Below are 21525 nucleotides of genomic sequence, written 5' to 3'. Positions count from 1 at the left end.
ACGCACCGATCCGACACAACAGGTCATCAGACCGGCTTGCTGGTCCGCCTGAAGCAGCGCTGGAAGCCGCAGTCATCCAGGCGCGCCTCCTGGAGGAGTCGCTGAAGTTCAACCCGTGTGCGGCGACGGATGATGTCATGAACCCGAACACAACGCCGTTTGCGGTTCCGACGTTTGTGTAATTCACACAACAAAGACCAGAAATAGTGTTTTTTTATTGCCACGGTGGATAGCGTAAATTATTATAACCGTCTTTAGGGAGGCAAGAAACGCCCCCTTCCAGGTGCGATCGAGGCGAAATAACCCGCAGGCAGGAAACACCACCTCAGGCTCATCAGCTCATGATCATCATCCTGAAGGATAGAAAAGAGATACCAGACGGGACACTGACCCCCCCCCCCAGTGGAAGGGAGGGGTTGTAACAATCCGATGAAATAAACCAGTCAGGTGGTCGACAAAATAATTATATATACTCATGATGAATTGTGCTGTATCATTAGAAAGTGTAGACGTACAAATGGGGGACATTGTGTTTATTACTCTCACCAACCTATGCAATGGAACATCTCATGTGACTGTGACGCACAGCAATAAAAAAGTTCCTCTTTTTTAAGTTGAAGAATTGAATGAATGTCAGCTTGGCTGGTACATTTTATTGCAAACATTTTGTATTGTTGGATTTATGAGGGCTGTGCCAGCCTTGCTGCTGATCATGTCCTAACATATTTTTGAAGTTCAATAACAAACTACAAATGCTGTCAAGTCCATTCCATTTAATAAAACACGGGACATCCCCTCACATGAGAGGGCTCCCTAGCTCTATAACGTATATATCTGTATGCTCATAAACCCAACATTTTGGTCGTGACTTATTTGAAATTGTTTTCAAGACTGCATTTAATTGTATTACTATGTTGTTTAATAAATGCATGGGAATAAAAGGTCAATGTTTTCCTCTGTCTGAAATGTAGTGCAGTAGTTAAATGAAGCACACATGAAAATAAGCAGACTGCCACACAATTGTACAGCTCTTCATTAAATGTACTTGGTTTGCACGTTGTTCATGTATAGACATAATCCAACTTGCTTTCTTCATAGGTCACATGGTTGACTTTATGGGCTCCCTTTACATCACAGTTTGTCACGCTATTTATTTTCACTTCCGCATGGAAACTACCACTAGTGATCTTTTTGGAGGGGTGTTTTGGATCACTTCCTTAATTTTTTATCCGATGTTCCCGCTTTTAAAGCAAATACAAAAATATGATTTTCAAACATTTTCTTTATTTTATAACAAATTTAAATTATCAGTTACGTTTATAGTCCCCTTTGTTTGTTTTTCTATTTTTACAAAGACATTTTATGTCGCGTAAGAACTTCCGGTTCCCCCCGCGGTATATTAAGCGGGTCGGTGTCACGCTGTAAACAACGACAGCAGCTTCTCGGACCAACAACACTTTGACTGCGAGCCTCCGAAATGGGGCTCTGTGATTTAATAGTTGTAGCGGCTTTAATTTCTGTTACATCGACGCAGTTCATCCCTCCGGTAACGTTTCTGCGTTTAACACGTTTATACGCGCAGACCCGCGACGCTGAGCCGTGGTGCGCTGTATCACTCCGACGACACAAACCGGTCATGTAACGTTACTTTTTTTCTGTTCACAGTACACAGAAGAATGTCGGACGGAGATGTATCCTCCGGCGGGCCCCACGTAAGTATAAAGTGTTTTCCGTCTTTAGATTAATATTATTTAAGTCTTTGGTGGGTTTTGTAACTGCTGCCTTCACTTGCTGCTCGTTAATTTTTACCTGATGGAGGAAGGTGCGCAGCTAATGAGAATATTTGTGTAATATAATGTGGGCTGTGATCACTTAATGTTTGGTTTTTAAATGTTGAATGGTTCCATGTGGCCTTTTTTCCCCTAATATTAAAAAAAATGGTTTGGGCCAGTTCTGCAAAAAGAGAAGCAATTGTTTTGTGATCAACAAAATCAAATCAATTTGCTTGGTCTTAAAGAAGGTTCTGGAAGTGTCAAATAAGCTCAAACAGACTAGATCTCTGCAAACGTTCTGCAGAGAGAACGTTCGGATATAAACCAATTTAAACCTGCTTGGCACATTTCTCCTTGTTAACATAATTTACAGATTAATGGTAGTTTTAGTTACATTGCACTTCAAGACGACAGATCTGCAACCGAAACATTTCAAACCGTTTGCCTGGAACTTCAAAGCTTTTTGCGCTGTAAAGTTTACTAAGAATTTGCTTAAACTAGGATTTAATTTGTGGAATCAGCCAGTGTGGCCTCCGCTGTTGCATTGTGGTAAAACCTCAGGGGAATTCAATCTGAAAGTGATTTTCAAAGCGCTGCATTAAAAATAAGTGACTTTTTTTTCAAACCGGATGCTCTAATTTGCGTAGTTGAGTTCTGAAGGATTTCCTTTATGGTCAGGTTCAGAAGCGCGGTCAGCTGGTACACTGTGGACCTGGACTCGCCGCCTAGCGACAGATGGACGGCTCTGATCACTGACAAGAAAAATGATGTATGGATGAACAAGCACTTGTAACTAGTCAAACAGAAATATACTTTTTTCTTTTTTTACTTGTAATTACTAAATATCATTTTTTGTTGTTGTTTAAAGCTGCTCGTCGTGATCAAGGCCATTCGAGACTTTGCCAACGCTTTAGTTCCAAGTGGAAGGCTGGTTGAGCTCGTTGACATTTCACTGGTGACTTATTCACTTTTCTCTCAAACATGTCCTCCTCGGAGCAACTACTAGATAGTTGGATTATCAATGACGGCATCTTGCTTGCGTTTGTTTTTGAATGTCCTGCAGCCGTTGATGGTGGAAACTCTCCCAAAGCCTTACGGGGAGGAAATCAAAGCGATTGCGGCCGTTGCAGGACTTCCTCTTGGTGAGAGAACGCTCTTTGGTAACTGTTTTTTATTTAAAAAAAATGTGACCTTGATTTACATTGTCCGCTGTCGTTTTTATAATTTAGGTGAAGTCGTCCTGTACAACATCTTCTACGAGGTGTTCACTGTGTGCACATCAGTTGTTGCAGAGGACGATGAGGGTGAGTCTCTGTCCGGCGCCACATGGTTAATTCACTTTAAAATAATGCTACAGTTATATTGAACCGCTTTGTTTTCTTACAGGTAATCTATTCCATGCTAGAAATCTGGATTTTGGAATATTTATGGGGTAAAATCTTGGCAAAACTTCTTTTAAAAAATATATATTTCTTAAAATGGGAGTATTTCGGCCTAACTATTCTGAATTTTTCTTAGCTGGGATGTAAAAAACAAATCCTGGATCATTAGTGAGAAGCTGAAGCCTCTGGTGATAAACCTCAACTTCAAGAGAAATAACCAGACTCTGTTCAAGTCTACTAACTTCGCTGGCTATGTCGGCCTGCTGACGGGCGTCAAGCCGGTGAGTCGACGTTGTTAAAATCCACATCAGCCGTGGACTTGTCCGTATCGCTCGTGCAGTTCTGGATACAAGAGACTTTTCCCTTTTTTATTTCCTAGAACCTGTTCACTCTGACTATGAATGAGCGTTTCAACCTTGATGGCGGATTCGTTGGTGAGTGAATTGCAGTTTTTCTCGCAGCCATTTGAGAGGTCTGCTTTATTTTTTTTTTAAACCACTCTAATTATTTCACTTGCAGGAATCCTGGAGTGGATCTTTGGGAAGAGGGATGGGATGTGGATGGGCTTCCTCATGCGCTCCGTTCTAGAAAACGCAAACAGGTACTCGTTCCTTTTGAGAGAAAGTCCTTTAATCTGTGTCTTGCGGTTTGGCACCCATGTGCTGTAAAATGTTACTGCGGTGGATGGCTCTCTACCCTCTTATGTTGTGCAATACTGATTCAAAAAAGGCTTAACTTGTTTTGACTGCTCCCAAAGGCATTCATTTAATTTTGGATGACTCAAAGGTACCATTTGAGGAAAAATGCTAGTCGTATATTTAAAGGCTTGTTATCTGGATTGTGAAGCGTTTAATGCTTAACTTAAGCTGCCGCTGTCAAGCGACCACGTCTCCGTACCACTAACTCTTCTCCCCTTGTCACCAGCTACAAGGAGGCCCAGACTCTCCTGGTTCAGACCAAGCTGCTGGCTCCAGCCTACTTCATCCTCGGAGGAAACCAGACGGGCCAAGGCTGCATCATCACCAGGTCCAGACTGCACAGTATTGATGTCTTGGAGTAAGTACTGGAGCTTGTGCTTCTATAGAGTTTTAGATTAGCGAAAATTACACCAACTTGCGAAAAGACTGTGGTTGTGCCCGACTGGCTCAGAGCCACGGCCGGCTCTTCAGTGCTGACTTCGCAGTGACTCTGCTTATCTCGTGGTCTTTCTTGTGAAACAATACTGTGTGCACTTGTGACTGCTTTTGGTTTCCCATCACCTGATTAAACTATTTATCCATGTTTGCATAGTGTAGAAGCAAAGTCACGTTTTGTTTTCCTGTCCTTTTTAGGCTTGACTTGAAATTGGGCCGGTGGTACGTCCTGGAGACCAACTACGATCACTGGAATGAGCCTTTGTTCCTGGATGACCGCAGAACCAGTGCCATGAAGTGCATGAACCAGACCACCCAGACGGTGAGTGCTAATCACTGTGCATTCAGACATTTACTCAACGTGACTGCGCCCTATACTTGTTATGCAGAACAGGCCATTTTAGAACAATGTATATTAGTGGTATTGTATATTAGTGGTGTATTGTCCTAGAATATGTAACCAGGTGCTGAGTAGTAAATTTCCTTTATTTTAATAGAACATTACTCCAAAGACCATGTATGATGTCCTTTCAACCAAACCAGTGCTAAACAAGGTGAGCCTTTCCATGTCTCATTGTATTCGATCATTTAAACTTGAACGTTGTTTGTGTCTAAATCACTTTATTGATTTACCCCCCCACAGTTGACTGTATACACGACACTGATGCAAGTGTCAGGGGGAAAACTGGAGTCGTTTATCCGCGACTGCCCGAACCCCTGCATGCCGTGGTAACGCCTCAGCGCCTGGCCAGCTTGTAAATGTCTGTGTGATGGAGACCTCACGCCACAGAAGTGAGGGCGTTGCCTTTAATTGTTTGCACAGCGACCAAATCCCCTGAGCCAGTTTGTCTTGACATGTTCAGATTTCTTTTGTTAATTCCTACTTTCTCACATGAACTGGCACAGGAGTCCATTCAACTGTAAATAAAAAAATGTTTATTCTACTGGAATGTTTGCGTGTCTGTTCAAATGTCCCTGAGAAATGCTTTACTGACTCCATTAAATCTTCCCACTCACCATTTTGTGCCTCCAGTTTTTTTTTCTTTTTTTTTCCCCCATCCAGGTGGCATTAACTGAACCACTACCAGGTTCCATCACTTTATCTGCCTCACAGCGACCACTTCCTCTTTGAACATTGACTGAAATTCCCAAGCTACTGAATTGTTTTACTTAAACCTGTGGAGGGTAGTGGTCGCCAAGGTTAAACTTTAAGTGTATAGCCAGTATAACAAACCCAACAGACTTCTCTTCCAGCAATGTACATGTTTAGTAAATATTTTAGTCCTTAGCTATGACATCTTATCTGAAATTTCTGACAAAGTATTAACCACATGACACTAAACCATAAAGTTCAAGCATTTCATTTATTAAACATTTTAATTACATGAGAATCAATGGAAACTAAACATTAACCGAATAGTGTAGAAAGTGTCTGGATAAAAGCTAAATCTCAGCTTTGAGCTCAAAACATTAGCCAAAGTCTGAGGCTGCACTGAACATACTGCTGCATAACAAGGCCAACACAAATAAAACAATCAGAACTCTTGTTTAACCGTCGATCAGCACAAGGACAAAACTTTCACATTAAACAATCAGGAATAAAATTAACGTTTAATTGTATTGTTTCGAGTCACAGCTAACTTGTGACCAATGAGAGCCTTTAAACTAGCAGATTGAAGGTGCAGTTATGTGTTGCTATAAACTTGTCCAGACATTGTTTAAAAAAAAAAAAAAAAAAAATCTTTATACGTTCTGTGCACCAACAGTGTCTGGAAAAACAAAAGGAAAAACCATAAATGACTAAAGGGGGATTGAATAGTAGTTAATGTACAGGCAAATGATAAACAAGGGGCCACCTATTTGGCAACCACACAAAGTGTCTCCCATACCTGGTTCCTTCAGGTCCTCTGCATCTCCCACCAGCCCGGTCAGCGATTCAGTGTTTCCATTGAGGATCTCTACAGACAGGTTGTTGTTCTGCTGCTCCTCCACTATTCTCATCTGTAGTTCCTCCTAATGTCAAAACACAGGATATTTTTAAACCCTCTACTTCTGATTAACGGTTTATAAAAAGAGCGTTGTAACTGTTACACACCTCACACATGACTGTTAGCTGCAATGGCAAATCTTCCACCTTCACAAAGTCTTCCTCGTCAGATTTCTGGCTAGTGTTACCTGAGCCAATCTCCTGCATCAATAATATCGATAGAATCAGTTAACGGTCAAAAAAACAAACGTAAATGGCAACGTTGGTAGTTTGATAAAATAGTGAGTGATGCGGCATCCTTCCATCTGAGCATCTTCAGCCTCAAACTTACATCTACATTGATCATGACGGGGGAGTCTGTGTCCGGGCTGCTGGTGGTGGTCGGCTCCTTCAGGACGTCCTGATCATGGGAGCTTCCGTCTGAGGCAGCACCTGCCCCCACGTTCCGGTCCTCTTCCGGGCTCTGCGTCACATCGCGGTCTTCTGCTGTGGAGCACACGCTCACAACTTGCTGGTGGAATTCTAAAAACATGAGAAAAGAAAAGCAATTTACACGTTATAAAATATAACAAATGTTATGAGATTTAATTGTTCTAATCCAATTACAAAATTTCTATAAAACAGAAGCCTGCTTTAAAGAAAATCCACACTGGAAATATCGGAAAGCCTCACCTCCACACTGGAAATATCGGAAAGCCTCACCGCCATGATCTGAGCTCCTCTTTTCGCCTTGGGTCTCCTGGGCGTCGCCGTGTGTCGTCTCCTGAAGCACGAAACAATTCCACGTGTCAGACTAGGAACAGTGTCTTGACAAATACGAACTAGGTTTGTTTAGCAAAATAATATCTCTGCGAGACAATAAGGCCGACCTCCTGCTCCACCGGTCTATCAGCAGAAACCGGCTGCAAGGATGTTTGGACATCAACAGGTCCAGCTTCAAACTCCATTTCCTCCTCCTCATCATTCTCATCTTCTCCACTGCCGTAGTTTGTCAGGGACGGAGTCTCGGCTTTAGACAGACCTGAGAGAAGGAAAACACACGAGGAGGACATGAACCAGGACATGTGCTACATTATTTATATACACACACATGAAATTGCCTTCAGGCAGAAAAAAATTAAAGCTTTTAGCGTGAATTGTTGACAATTTCCTACAGAACTGTTTTATTGCCCTGCTAATATTACATCCAGATGCATCTTTGAAAAGAAAGAAAAAACTTTATTGTTAACTTCTCATTGACAGTGATGGATTACCACATAATCAAAAGTGCCAATTTTATTATGGCATTTAAAATGCAGGCCGTAAATTAGCTTACAGTAGTTTTTCAGGCAGTTTTGGCACAACTAATATTGCAATGTTGTCCCTACTTATACACAAGAGAAATGTTGAATTTAATGTAAAAAGATATACATTGCAATTGGCATTTCTTTTGCGGGTAGATTCCTACTAAATGATACATAGGGACCCCTTTAAATATTTGAACGTACTGATTGCCAGAGGGATTCCCTGTCCATCTTCTTCAGGCTTGTCTTCCTCCTGCACCTCTGAAGCTTCACTGCTCCTGCTGTTCTTCATCGCGGTTTGCTCCTGGAGAACATCTTCCTGCTCAGCTTCATCTTGGTCCTGGAAGAAGAAGAAGAAGAGGGAGATTATGGTGACTGATTACTTGTGATCTAAGAGGTATTGACCATTTCATTAGGGTTATGGGTTAGTGTTCAAACGACTGACCTTGTCTTCATCTGTGTAGGCTGGAGAAGTGGATTTATCACCACCCACTCCTGTATCTTCCTAATTGGGGAAATTAATTAACGTGAAGGGTTAAATTAGTCTCGATCAAACAACCTTATGTGGCACAGTCTTAATTCATAACACAAAAAAATGTGAATAGAATTTAAAAAAAAAAAAAAAAAAAAAACTTACCGTAGGACCGTGTGTCGAGCTACTGGGCTGCTCAGACTTCTTATTTTTGTTTTTGGCTGCCAAGGCGATGCTGTTTGTGTTGTCCAAATCTTGCATGAGCCTGAAGAAGGCGAGTTCATTGAAGAGGATCTCGGAGATCTCCACCAGAAGATCCTCCCCGCAGTCCTTCAGAGTACGGCCCATGAATTTACTAAGAGAGTCCTGGAGAGGCGAAAGGCATCATCATTCTCCATTTCAAACAATTCAACTTGTGTCACCCGCCCAAGCTGGTGTTGCCACCGTCATACCTGCAGCATGCCTCCCAACTGTCGGTGGAAAAAGCGCACAAACTCCTTGCTTTCGTCATTCTGTTGGGTGAGAGTGAGCACCATGCGCCGCACAGAGGTCAACAGCTGGAGGGAGCACACCTCATCCATGTTCTCCTAATAGAAGAAACAGTCAACATTATGGAGGGATTTACCTCATAAACACCTGTTCCTACTCAGTGGTAAACCCAGTGTCGATGATATTCAATTTGAGCTTTTAATTGTTCAGTGACTAATGAATAAAAGGCCCCATTTTTGCATTTAATAGGTCAGTTCAGCGATAGAATATTCATACATTTTAATTTCTAATCCATTTTCTGCAGCTGGCTGTGCGGTACCTACCTTCAGGAAAGGAATGACTTTGGTCATTATGGCTTTAATCTGGCGGTCCAACTGATGGGTGTCAATCTGAGGACAGTGCACATAAGCAGCGGCACCTCCTGCACACAGACACGAATAATTGTATTCAAACAGCAACGAGAAAGACAAACGTAGCGTTGCCACATGGCGCACTCGGGCGAGCGTATCGGATTGGGTACCTTGCATTGGGTCAGCGGGGTTAGCAGAAGGCTGTTCAGCAAAAGAAACTTCAGAGCCACCAGCAGCTGCAGAGCCGGCGTTGCAGGGGTTAAACTCGGCTTTAAGCTTCATGCGCTCGTACTCCCTAATCCTGGCCAGAGCCTTGTCTAAATGAATCACCGTGTTGCCTACCGGAGCAGCAAAGAAAGGAGAACGAAGAAAAGTGGAAAGATCAAAAAAGTGTAATGGATATTAATGCCTTTATAACCAAGTTGACACTACAGGTCCAAACTAAGTAGGCCTGCTAATAGTCTTTAGCTTGACCGTGTAGTGTGGATCAGTACAGAAGCCCTGAAGAAGTACAGAAGTTGACATGTATAAAGATTTCAATAAAGGTAATAAGCAAAGCACTTCAGCTGAATACCAGGAGGGGAAAACGGTTTCAGATAAACAGTTTAACAAGCTTCAGTCTCCCTGGAAATAGTTTCCCCATGCACACAGTGACTGTACCCAGGTCATCGTTTGCAAACGGCTCCAGGTTGGAGGAGGTTGACATGCTGCTGTCGTTTCCCACAGATTCTGCATCCTCCCTCTTCTTCATCATCATCATCATCATCGTCGTGCCCTGTGTGAGTCTCAGGTTTTTCTCCACGACTTCCTGAAAAAGGGTCAAGATCCCGTTACTAGGCACCGTGTCTGTGCACACATCTGATATTTCATGAATTAAAAAAGGGTTTTACCCCCGATGGAAGTATTGATAATTCCTCAAAAGATCCACTTTAAAAATACCCCAACATCCAGCAAGAATTTCAAACATTTAGAATTAGTGCTTGCTTCTTTCCTAGTTTGGAGAATTATACATTTCATCCATCATTCGTGAACAAAGGCATTATTTAGACAGAAAAAAAGCCTGGCATCCAATTAGTGGAACTCTGGGGACCTTGGCTCAGAACAAAGAACACATGTCTGATCTGGCAAAAGAGACGAGGACAGATGATGGTCTTTTTTTTTTTTTTTTTTACAGAATGGTTTCTGAGGTCTTGCTGTCAAGTTGAATTCAAAGACAATGAAGATGGTTGGAGGGGAAATTAAAGTCATAAAAGAAAGACAGACATGGAAGAATGAAAGGAGACAAGGCAGGGAAGGATGAAAGGAGACGAGGCTGAAAGAGAAACTAATGAAAGATGTATTGAAATGAAGAGCAAGCAAGTGAAAGATTTAAAAGAAGAGTAGGGGGAAGTTTGACAAAGATTGAGATAAATACTTCAGCACAGGCAGACACCTCACTATGGAGGGACACAAATGCAGAGAAGATAACAAACATTAGAAAAACTGTCTCTTACTGCATCACTGGTTGCCAAACTCTCGCTGGGAGTGAGCTCAGACTGGGAGCCAGCAGCCCAAACCGCAGGGCCGAGGGGGGGCAACTGGTCCTCAGCCGCACTCTTCTCTATCAGGTGTCTGGTCACTATATCCTGAAAGAAACACGGGGGGGGGGGACAGAACTAATTATATCTAAAAATAGCAACCGGTCACATGATCAGATAATCTGCCAAACAAATATCCTGATCTCAAGACAAGACAAGAACTTCCGCTTGAATATCTTGTAATCGGAGCGGCAGACGATGGATCTGTACACGCCTCATGCAGCAGTTACACGTCTCCTTACATACCTGCAGGGAATACAGTGCCCTTTGCCGCAAGTAGTCCGTGTTGAGCAATTGCAGCTCATGGAAGACCTCAATTAGAAAGTGGGGGCGGGACTCATTCTGGGATATCAAAGTAGCCACCTCAGAGTAGATGGTCTCCCTCAGTGCCTCGAACAGTGAGAAGTCGCTGCTCGCATCTACAGGTTCAAGATATGCCAGCGTGAGACTTGAGCGGAATACTTGCATAACGTTATTGATAATAGTCTGCTCTCAAACGGGAGAACATTTGGTATAGGTTAAGCCAAAGAAAGATGGAATGATTTATTAACCACGTGATGCTTTGGGTCGCATTGTGAGTTTACCTGGTGCTTCTGTGCATGCAATTCTGTTAGAGAGGAAGGGTGTTCTCCAAGCATATGCTGTGAGTAAGATAAATTAAAGTGACACATAGTAAATTAAGCCAAACAACAAATGTGCAAAGAAATAGTGAAGAACAAAATGTACTGAGAAAACAAATAAAATGACGTAAAAGAAGCCTAATTAATATGAATAACTCAAACCCCAAAACACAGACAAAAAAAAGAGGTGAAGTGGGTGTAAAAAAGTCATGGCAACCAGCTCGACCCGCACCAGAAGAGATGTCGTTCCGTTTGCTTCCGAGCTTAGTTTTGCTGTCAAGTTTCTCTCGAGTCAGCTTGTCCAACAGACTCTTGTTCTGGTCCTTCTGATGAGGCACGGCTGCCCTCTTCAGGACAAAGTCTGCAGTGCTGCTAACACTGTCGCTCTCATGGCCTGAAAGAAAATACATTCATTCAACATTAAGTGCTAATTTGGTCGCAGCGGGTAATACGGAAGATGTAGCTCCATTTAAATACCGTCGGCGCTCTTGTTGTGCCCTTTGCTCCTCCTGCGCCGACTCTTGGAGGTGGGTGCCTTGCTTCGTGAGGCCAGGTTGGCTTGTGCGGAGGCCTTGCGCCCGGCCTTGAAGGTCTTTGTGATGGTGGCGGGATCAACAGGATCGGGCATGCTGCTGAAGCTGTCCTGCGATGCCCTGTCAAATTCTTGAGGTCTCTGGTGGCGGCTGGCGCAAGCGGAGGAAGAGGGAGGCTCCTGGGGCTCCGTTTTGGAACGGACATGCTGGACGGAGTTGTCGGTATAGGAGGCTTTAAGCCAGTCAGATGGCCTACAGGGGTCAGGTGGGAAATAAATACATGTACATACAATAACGTCTACATGAATAAATACGAATGCCCCGTCAGGCAAAGATGATGGACGTACCCTCGGCCTGTGGTGGTGTTAAGTGGAGAGCGTTGCAGTGGAGGAGGGAAACTCATGTACTCGGTTTTAATAGACATGTTGGGGTCCAACTGCTTCGGGTGGTCGGGGGTTGCCTGACTTGCTGCACCCTGAGGGAACTCGCCCATAGCAGCAGGAAAGAGTGGATATAAATTAAAGCCTGCGGAGGGGAAAAAAGGGAAGAAAGCATATTTTTCAATGTTAATGGTCATAAGAATCAATTAAATTATGACAGCGGGACCTTTGGCCTTTCAGGTCTGCACAAATGAATCGAGTAATCAAGTAAGCTAAAATTGAAATGTACTAACTAAAAAAATATGTCACACCCTACCAGTAACGAGAACAAACAATTTTAAGATATATCTCAATTTGATTTGTTGAAAATTCTGATTTTAAGATTTATAACATAATGCAATAACCTGTTGAAGTTCAAACCTTTATTGATTATAAAACAGCAAATGTGCTTTTTTAAGCACATAAGAAGTTGGTCTCGAAGACAATCACTACAAACCCTTTAGTTTGATTCTCATGAAGATGATTTACAGTTCATTTTGAAATGTTTTGTGGGAGAAATAAGAATTTAAAACTCAAGAGATAATAAATATCCATTTTGTACCAGGAGGGAATTGGGATAAGGCAGCAGTTGACATGTTGTTGGTTGAGGGATGCAGGGTAGAAGAGAAGGGGAGGAAAACACCAGGGGAGGGTGAGGTGCCGGATCCGGATTCCTGGGATGAGCCGTGCTTCTGTGTCTGCCACGCAGCCGCTGAAGAGGAAGCCTGCTGCTGGCGAAGGAGGTCATTGAGGACCTGTTTGAGTCTGAAGGAAAAGCACAACAGATTTTAGAAAACATAAACATTTGATTGAAATCAAGAGGGGCACAGTTGTATACTTTTTTTTGTTCACCTTTGTACGTTGTTTTGCTGCCAAGCCAGCTGGGTGTAACACTGGTTGAGCTGGTGCATGACCAGGTGGACCTGTGGTGATGACAGGTTGTTGGGTAACGCACTGTACTGACCGGTCAGCAGGGTTTGCAACATATAAGAGAGTGTCTGTGGAAGGAGGCGGGAGAACGTTTTGTTTGTGTGGGTTTCATCATGTTCAAAAAGATAAATCACAAAGATAGTAATGAATGCTACGAGTCTAAGTCCCTGTACTTAACAGAGGCGACCAATGCAGTGCAAGCTTGTGTCCATCATTAATGTCGGTGCACGTAACAAACCTGCTGGTCCTGCAGGAGTGTCTGACACATGCTGGTGCTGAAGTCCAGCTGTTTCTGCAGCTGGCTGACCTGTTCCGGCCACTGACCGGAGCCCTCGGCGAAGGAGAGCTCGGAGGCCCAGCGCAGGTTCTCTTGTCGCCGTGTCGCTCCGTGCTGGCTCGTCGCGGTGTGGTCCAAACCTCTGGACTGATGCTGCTGCTGCTGCTGCTTGGCCTGAGTTTTGTTATGATGAGATTGATCCCCGCTGCTTTCACCGGAGAAGGCTGGTGGAGGCTTCAGGTTGCTAAAAACATAAGAATGAAGTGTTTAATATATATATATATATATATATTTTTTTTTTTAAATCAGCGCAATAGAATGAATTTAGTTTCCACTTTGTCGGACCTTCCTTGATTCTTCCTGTTACTGTAGGAGCACTGGTTCCTGTTTGAGGCGTAGATGGGAATGTCGTCCTCAGAGCTGCTTTCTACACAGTCATCCTGCTCCTCTTCCTCCTCTGCACCAGTCTCTGATTGGTATTCCTCATCATCATCGTCGTCGTCGTCATCTTCATCGTCAAGGTGGCAGGGAGTGGAACCCCAGGTAGCCATTGTCCTAAAGACACATTGGCAAAGTGGTATATGCTGAATTGTCTATGAAATAAATCAACCATTTTAATCCCTCAAAAAAACCCACAGTAATCTCATTTTTCATTGAATTATTTTTATGACTACGCGTGTCACAATTTCTCTTTTGCCGGACCTGCAATGCTCCCTCTCGTTTTTTCTCCTTCTGCTGCCTACTTAAGTGTATCCGAAGGAAAGAAAAGGTAGAACACCTCAAAAACAACAGTGCAGTAGTCGGTAGCCTGCCCTGCATTTGCACTTTGTGAGACGCCATCGCAGGGGCATGAAAACCAATGATCTGGTCTTTGCAAATGGCACAGCAGTCAGTGCTGAGAACAAAGATCAAATGGAACCGCGACCATACATTCAAAAGTCCCGTTCCCGTCCCCCTGAGAGCAGCATGCGTCTTACCTTTCATCCCTACTGACTGGCTGTGAGGGTGTAGCAAGGCCTTCTGGGTCATCAGCCCGCCTCGGAGAGTCACCGAGACCACTACGCCTCTGGTGTTCAGCCATCAGGGACTCGAGGTGCTTTCTGCGCTGACGCAGTTCTTCCCGACAGATCTGGTGGCGACGCATCTCCGACCACAGCTGCTGACAGGACAGGAACAGAGGCCAACAGTCAACTGTACGGGTCTCCATGGTTGTAGTTGTGGGTCTTGGTATGCAGGGTGGAGTCTGGTACCTCGTTGTCAGCGACGGAAGGAGAAGCTGGTTCTGGAGCAGTGGGCTTCAACCCAGTGGAGTTAATTTGGGGTCCAGAGGACGAGGAGGCCAGGACAGGAGCCGGAGTGGAAACTGCAACCGGAACCTTTCTCAGCAAGCCCTGCTGACTCACTGTGCTGGACACGGATGACTAGAAAGGAGAAAGCAAAAAGAAATATGTAACTAGTTACAAGGTGCCAAATAATTAATTTGTTCAACCCTTATTTGTTCTGTATAGGGTGGATCATATATGGAACACTTTTTATTTTCCAAAATCGGATTTCAAGTCTACCTGCTGATATCACTTCATAGCAAAACATAGTGAATACGTGTGTAAAATACCTGGAGGTCAGGGCAAGCCCACTGCAGATCCTGAATCTTGCCCTGGATGTCAATGAGCCTCTGGCGCTCCTCGTGGAGCTGCATGAGCTCCTGCTTCTGCTGACGCAGCTTCTCCTCATACAACTTCTCCCTGGGTCCAGAATAGTTTGGATGCAATGAAAATGACTTTCAAAATCAATATTTTTGTAAACATCTGCAATCCCGTCTTCTCAAGACGTTGTACTGTACCTGGCCTTGCTGGAGAGTGCGAGTTCTCTGGAATTCTGTTTGGAGTCGGCCCCCAACGCCCCCAGCACAGGAGCTCTGGTATTATTCGGCTGTTGGTGTAGAGCTTCGTCCTCATTGGCTGTCGTGCCATCAGTGTCGTCACTCTAGGTGCAGACAGAAGAGCACAATTTACACTGTGCTCAGCTTAAGATAACGGAGACCTGAGGAGAACTGGCCTTCCATTTGAGGTCCTATTAAATGTGTGATGTGAATACATTTGCTAAACTCGGGGGTCATATCAAACGCTAATGTATTATTTGACCGCCCAAATGCAAAGGGAGGCCATCGAGAAATATATACTTCCTTCCTATGGAATCCGTGACATCGTACCATCGCCTGCCTCACCTGAACCATGGCCACCAGCTCCTGGAGCTGCCGGAGTTTCTGCTTCGCTGTTTGCCGGTGAACCTTCTGGGAAAAGCCGCCGTTGTTTCCCAGACTGCTCCTTCGGCTGGATCCGGATGCGTCACTGTCTGCAGCCGCGGCCTGTGCCCCTTCCTCGTTATCCAGGCCGTCTTCATCCTCATCTTTCACCTGATTAAAGGACGTGTCCCGGTTGTACTGGCACTCTAAATGAAAGCAAATATTCAATCAAATGGAGTGAGTTTTTAAAAATGATGTCATTTGAAAGTGTCCAAAATCCATGCAGTTAATTCTAGTTACATTTTAGAGTTTTAATCTTGCAAAGTTTGAAAAGCATGTTTATCAATGATAATGACTTAGCAACACACTATTCTATAATATGATACAACATATCGTTGCATATATTCCATTTTATAATTGTATTATATATATGCCATCAAATCTGTATGCCAGCGTCATATCTTTCAATTAATTTTTTTTTATGAATATTACAATGAATACAGAAAAGGAAGATTTCCATCAGCTGGAGCTGCGTACGCATGTGCGTGAATGTACCTATGGCTGAGGGGATGTTGAGGCTGCGGACGTTGGCTCCAGACCGGTTGTTGATTTCACACTGCGTGTTGAGTCTCCCATCACGGTTGTTAGTGGCGCTGCTCCTCACACTGTGCCGGTTAGTCAGGCTGTTCAAATCGGTCCAGTTCCCACTGTGATGTGGGTTTCTAAAGACAATAGTGCAGCAACCGTTATAGAGATACATCCTCCCATTGGCGGCGTTTAAGTATAATTTAACTATTTTGATACAGGTAAACCTGTGAAATAATGTGACAATAATTCAATTCAATAATAATTCAATTCAAAACAATCAATAAAACTGTTTTTACAGAAGATGAAAAAAAGTATTTTTCCAAAATCCAAACCAAAAGTATTTGGCACATAACGAGGGTTTGACATTAATTGACATTAGGTACACAGGACAGTGGATGTTTAAACAAACACACCGGATGTTGGTTACAGGCTGGCGGTTCTCCTGCTCAGAGTCAAACATGGCCTCAAACATGGAACCGTCCTCAGTCTCATCTTCCTCATCCTCTTCCTCGTCATCCTCCTCTTTCACATTCTCATTGACCGCATCCACCATCATATCGGAGGTCTGCTCGTAGTACTGAACCAATTCCCGTAGCTCATTCAAACGCTTGTGGACCTCTTTCAGCTTTCTGTAGGGAGTAAAAAATAATAATAATGTGCGAATTAAATGTAACTGTATACGAGGCTAAATAATTAAATAATAATAATTAGAGACACGGTCAGAAAAGCACCACTATAAAAGGGGACGGGGGCGGAGTCTCTTGGCCCTGTTGCTGATATCTAACGTCCCTATTCAGCACCTATGCGCACCTGAGCTTGTCCGTGGAATTGGAGCTGTTCTGGTGTTGAGTGCGTGAAGGATGAAAGGGAGTGGAAGCTGATGCCGCATTAGAGCAGAGAACAGATGCGCATTCAGGAGAATCTAGCGCACTCACACTGCACCGTGTTGACAAGCCACGACCTGAGGGGAACCAGATACAGTTCATCACCATTTTTATAGCGGGGGATAAGCCACAGAATTACTGCAAAAAAAGGCTTCGCAAATACTCTTACACGAGTTGTTGTTAAGGGTTTGGTCTCTGAGGGAATGCAGCTCCCGCAGGATCTTGTCCATGGTTTGCTTTTTGTCCTGGAGCTCCTGAAGCTTTGTGAGTTTGACATTGGCAGCTGTGGCCCCCGTGTCTAGGCCAGTGTGGGGCCCGGATGCAGAATGAAGGAGAGGCCGGTGTTGAGGTGGACCAACAGCATGGGGAGCCCTAGACCAGCACACTTCTCTAGAGAGGGAAAGGCTCTCTGCCTGGCGACGGTTGTCTGGCACCGCTTTGGTCTACAAGGCAGAAGTAACAGAACAATTGAAAAATATTGATTAGAAATATGGTTCTTGATGATGGACATGCCAACATTACAGATTATGATTATTACAACTTTCATAAAGGAATTATTCCCACAAGACAGTTCCGTATAGTAAGCTTTTCTAAATGGAATACCTCTACTGTACCTGAGAATCATGCAGCTGGTTGTGAAACCGCTGGATCAAATCATTCAACTCATCATTCAGTTCGGATGTGATGCTCAAGCCTGAAACACTGCCTGTGGTTTCTGTGACAACTAAACACAACAAAATGCAAAGATTAATTCTACATGGGGATATATTTGTTGTAAACTGTGACCTCAAGTCATAGAAACTGTTAAAATAGGTTCATTTGAATAATGATATACAAATATGGCAAAATGTGGTTAGTTCAGGCATTTGCATGATTACAAAGGTTTACAAAAGGTGTTTAATTGCTATTGACACATCAGAGTCTGGACGAAAGGTAACATATACATATTTTTGGGGGGAAACAAAAAAACGATGGGTCTGCTATTGAATGCGAATGGGCCCGTGACTGCGTTAGTGTAAATCTAACCAGTGTCTTCAATCACAGCAAGCGTCTGCTCCGCGCTGTCCTGCATGGCCATTAGTGCTTCCTGTCGACCCTGCAGCGCTCGGAGCTGCTCCTGCTGCTCCAGCATCTTCTTCAGCAGCTCGTGCTGCTTACGCAGATTCTCCAGCTCTTCCTTCTGGTCAGCTCGCACCGTTTCTGGTCTGCTGCCCTACAAAAGTCAACAGGAAGCATTACTGACAACAACTTTACTGTAAGAACAGTGCGGCAGGTCTCATTTTCACGTCTGAATTTAAGGACCAAACACAATGACCTCCCAATAATTGTAATGGCTAAATGTAATGCAACGAAGACCTGCTTCCATTTTGGGGAAAGTACACACCGTTGCAGTCGAGGCATCGGAGGAACGGACCTCAACGTTGAGAGAAGTGCTCTCAGCCAGTGAACCTGAGCCCATTGCAGAATCCAGGGTCCTCACATCATCCTCGTCGTCCTCCCGCGTCTATAGAGATGGTGGAAGGAGCGGCGAGAGAATCTTACGTCTCAATCATTGAAAAGTTAAAAAAAAAGAAAAGGGTGCACTGCTATCTTTTGTCCAAAAATTGCACATCATTGTTTAAGTAAGCCACTTAGAATTTGGGCAACAACTAAAACCTGCTGTGAATAGAATTGTACTGTGCATTAGAAATTGTATTGTTTCTTTGCAAATACTACTTTACAGCTTAGAACATGTCTCCATTGAATTCAAAAGTGAGATGAAACACAAAACAAGCCATCCTGCAATAGAAAGTAGAAAACTACCTAATGCCCTAATTTTATCCCCACATGAGACATGGCGGTTTGCAACATAGGAAGACAGGAATTAAAATGAGTAACAAGCTGCCAAGATAACAACAAAAGGGAATTCCATTTCAACCGCATTTTAGCTAAAAAAAAAACAAGCTTTCAACTAAAGACAACTGTTCTTGTAACGACATACCTTGGTCAGGCAGCCTGAGAAAAACAAAGAGCGAGGCTATCTCTGAAAATGACCCAAAGGAAGAAAAAAAAAATGACAAACTAACCAGCATTTTCTGCAGGAACCGTAGATAGGACCTCTCCTGCTCCTTGAGGTGGTCAATGAGATTGGAGAGACGTTCCACGTTGGCCGGCACATCATTCTTCTCCACCAGGTCGTCCCTCATAGAGCTGGCCTTACTGATGTACTCGCGGATCTGTACCAGTTTACTCACCACCTGACACCGTGCAGAGAGAGGAGGGTGGTGTGTGGGTGTGGATTTCAGACGAGTAAATGAAAGCAAGTCGGAGGAAAAAAGAAAAAAGTAAAGAAAGGTTAGCGAGCGTTCTCAGCTGCGCTTCAGATGTGGCTAAATAAGGCCAGAAGGGGGTTGGGCACAAAACTCACTGGGCACCAGTGGTGGCATATTTATAAAGTGCCCTAAATACAGCTTTGTTTCAGCTGCACTTGCTCTCCCTCATTTTAACCTAGTTCTGGTTTCACAGACGTTACGTTCAAACGGGGACAGATTGAAATGAAATCTTTCTAACCAGGATTAGTACAATTAAACTTAAAAAAAAAAAAAAGATATGGACAAGATAACAAAGCAATATACTGAAACTGACTACAGCGCTTCCTTTAGTCAAGGGGAGCAGCAGAATCAAGTAGTAAGCATTCCTTGTTAGTTCATCGCTCCCTTTCACATTGTCCCAGGGTTTAAGCATCATTTGATATACTGCTACAGCATCAAGCATCAATTACAGCCGCTCTCACTAAAACGCTACACCACTCCATCATCAGGCACTTGCTTTAGAAACTCCGAAACTGAAACCAACGCAAACATCAGCGTAGCACTGAAAGGTGAAGAGAGCGTGTGGAGATATTTATGCTCCCCGGAGAATGTCAACAATCTTGGCGATCACGGGACTTTTCCCCACACTTCATCCCATTCCCTCAGACTACAAAGTTATAAAGTGGCAGCCAGACGAGAGTAAGAGCAGAGCAAAACCCCGGCATCAACGAAACCAAACGTTACCTGGCTGCTGTCGATCCTCTGTTCTCCTCTGCCATATTCTCTGTGTCCTAAAGGTCCTCTCTCAGGGCCGCCGCGGCCGGGCCTCGGAGTCCCCTTGGCAGGAGCAACAGGGGTTAGCATATCCCTGCGTCCGGGGCTCTGTTTCTTCGTTTCCTTGGTGATCGCAGGTGTCGCTGGTGCAGATGAGGAGGGAGGGAGCAGCGCCTTGCTTTTGTTAGTGTTCACATGCAGGGGTAGGAAGTTGTAGGGCTTTTTGTTCTCTCCAGCCAACTGCCGCTGGTTGTTGGCCGCAGTGGCCCGGCCCTGGGAGTCACTGCCGATGCTCCTCTGTGTAGGAAAAGGAGATACAAGTCAGACAAATCCACAGTGAAGCCTCTGGGGTTGTATTTTACAATATCATGCACTGTAGGTGTTAAACAATGGTGTACGTAATTGTTTTCTGTCAGTGAGCAGAGACAGTGCATTGATACAGAATTCTCTATCTGACTTCGTCCACTATGGAAGAGCATGACAAAAGATCTATGTTGGCACGTAGTGCTCTGCCATTCTGCGACCTTCAACTGCAAAGCAGAACACGGTCAACTAAACAACCTTGTATCAAAATATGAGAAATACCCTAGAATCCTTTCGTCTGCATCAAGGCCAAAAATTGGCCCTTTGTCACTGAATAGGGGCTGCAACTTTTTAATATAGTTTGCCAGTGTGATAAGCTGTAAGATTTAAATTCCATATTGTAGAGTCACTAACAGGCATGTATAAAAAAACCTAAGACCAGAAATGATTAGTAACTTATAATCACTGGAAATCAGCCCTAAATGACCTGTATGCATTTGCCATGCATGCTTTTGTTGGACCAAGACATCAATCAGTTCAATGACCTGTTCCCCAACCATCTGGCGCGCGGACCGGTACCGGTCCGTGTGCCATTTGGTACCGGGCCGCACCACAGAAAGATTTTTTTTTTTCTTTTCTGCAAAATGTTTTTTATTCTGAAAAATGACCGGATTCTCTCCTGATTATGTGCGCTCGTGCCTCTTGACATATTTCCCAAGCGCCACAGAGCGTTTTTCTTCACGTTTACAATCGTCCTCTTACCGTGCACGGCAGTTTCGACAACTAGCGAACAGAGAGCGCACAACTACTAACCGTGAGGTAAAAAAAGGTTGGGGACTACTGATCTACAGCACAAGTTAGTCCTCATGTGAAAAAAAATGTGTGTATTAACAATAACATGTGGACCCACTGAACAGAAACAAGTAATGACGGTAGAGAAGCTCCTCACCTCATCCAAGTCTGTGAAATTGATTCTTTGACGCAGCTTCTCCAGCTCGGCCTGGTCGGGGACAGACATCTGGGTAGTGTATTTGATGTGTGGAAAGGAATGAGGAGTCCGTGCTCTCCTGCGACCGGCCCCGGGGGTCGACTCAGGCGAAATATCATTAGTCAGGCGGCTCTCCACCACTGAAGTGGACAGCTTCTTCTTGTTCTTCTCTGAAGATCGGTTGGCTTTCTTCTGCTGAACACCCCAATCCTAAGCGGCAAATATATATTT

At 44.0% G+C, this 21525-nt stretch overlaps 2 protein-coding genes across 26 annotated transcripts in view; one reads left to right on the top strand and one right to left on the bottom strand.

The window, feature by feature from the left end:
* The first annotated feature begins 1386 nt into the window (after positions 1-1386).
* Positions 1387-5306, top strand: asah1b (N-acylsphingosine amidohydrolase (acid ceramidase) 1b). The gene is made up of 14 exons (XM_040186179.2): positions 1387-1546; positions 1666-1712; positions 2451-2541; positions 2641-2727; positions 2836-2914; positions 3002-3076; positions 3159-3204; positions 3291-3435; positions 3534-3588; positions 3674-3755; positions 4079-4210; positions 4486-4609; positions 4785-4841; positions 4931-5306. The coding sequence occupies exons 1-14, from the start codon at positions 1478-1480 to the stop codon at positions 5018-5020; spliced, it is 1179 nt and encodes a 392-aa protein (XP_040042113.1). The 5' UTR covers positions 1387-1477; the 3' UTR covers positions 5021-5306.
* A 326-nt stretch (positions 5307-5632) lies between these two features.
* pcm1 (pericentriolar material 1) overlaps positions 5633-21525 on the bottom strand; it is a 21786-nt gene continuing 5893 nt past the window's right edge. For 4 of the 25 annotated variants that reach the window (XM_078109205.1, XM_040186152.2, XM_078109203.1 and 1 more), the window contains exons 3-40: positions 21256-21504; positions 19974-20300; positions 19005-19175; positions 18323-18442; positions 17965-18151; positions 17553-17662; positions 17108-17381; positions 16865-17015; positions 16468-16683; positions 16022-16188; positions 15449-15672; positions 15065-15207; positions 14837-14966; positions 14475-14645; positions 14202-14383; positions 13570-13779; positions 13186-13468; positions 12870-13015; positions 12580-12782; positions 11946-12123; positions 11543-11850; positions 11298-11459; positions 11030-11086; positions 10692-10864; positions 10362-10493; positions 9529-9676; positions 9039-9206; positions 8842-8939; positions 8482-8616; positions 8195-8395; positions 8003-8062; positions 7762-7897; positions 7144-7295; positions 6947-7037; positions 6606-6796; positions 6383-6475; positions 6177-6300; positions 5633-6056 (exon numbers count right to left, since the gene is read on the bottom strand). In XM_078109205.1, coding sequence (XP_077965331.1) covers positions 6031-6056; positions 6177-6300; positions 6383-6475; positions 6606-6796; positions 6947-7037; positions 7144-7295; positions 7762-7897; positions 8003-8062; positions 8195-8395; positions 8482-8616; positions 8842-8939; positions 9039-9206; positions 9529-9676; positions 10362-10493; positions 10692-10864; positions 11030-11086; positions 11298-11459; positions 11543-11850; positions 11946-12123; positions 12580-12782; positions 12870-13015; positions 13186-13468; positions 13570-13779; positions 14202-14383; positions 14475-14645; positions 14837-14966; positions 15065-15207; positions 15449-15672; positions 16022-16188; positions 16468-16683; positions 16865-17015; positions 17108-17381; positions 17553-17662; positions 17965-18151; positions 18323-18442; positions 19005-19175; positions 19974-20300; positions 21256-21504 — 6297 coding nt within the window. In that variant the 3' untranslated portion in view covers positions 5633-6030. The remainder of the gene's footprint in view (positions 6057-6176; positions 6301-6382; positions 6476-6605; positions 6797-6946; positions 7038-7143; positions 7296-7761; positions 7898-8002; positions 8063-8194; positions 8396-8481; positions 8617-8841; positions 8940-9038; positions 9207-9528; positions 9677-10361; positions 10494-10691; positions 10865-11029; positions 11087-11297; positions 11460-11542; positions 11851-11945; positions 12124-12579; positions 12783-12869; positions 13016-13185; positions 13469-13569; positions 13780-14201; positions 14384-14474; positions 14646-14836; positions 14967-15064; positions 15208-15448; positions 15673-16021; positions 16189-16467; positions 16684-16864; positions 17016-17107; positions 17382-17552; positions 17663-17964; positions 18152-18322; positions 18443-19004; positions 19176-19973; positions 20301-21255; positions 21505-21525) is intronic. The other 21 variants (XM_078109209.1, XM_078109206.1, XM_078109207.1 and 18 more) reach the window with 15 other exon arrangements.

Source organism: Gasterosteus aculeatus, chromosome 9 (genome assembly GCF_964276395.1).
Source record: "Gasterosteus aculeatus chromosome 9, fGasAcu3.hap1.1, whole genome shotgun sequence".
NCBI lineage: Eukaryota > Metazoa > Chordata > Actinopteri > Perciformes > Gasterosteidae > Gasterosteus > Gasterosteus aculeatus.
The sequence above is the reverse complement of the archived record's forward strand: the minus strand, read 5'-3'. Positions and strand labels throughout refer to the sequence as shown.

What these genes read in the sequence shown, in the direction of transcription:
- asah1b (XM_040186179.2), top strand. Translation starts at nt 1,478, where the DNA reads ATGGGGCTCTGTGATTTAATAGTTGTAGCGGCTTTAATTTCTGTTACA. An exon ending in TATCCTCCGGCGGGCCCCAC is followed by an intron (nt 1,713 to 2,450) that starts GTAAGTATAAAG and finishes CTTTATGGTCAG; the next exon opens with GTTCAGAAGCGCGGTCAGCT. An exon ending in CCAAACCAGTGCTAAACAAG is followed by an intron (nt 4,842 to 4,930) that starts GTGAGCCTTTCC and finishes ACCCCCCCACAG; the next exon opens with TTGACTGTATACACGACACT.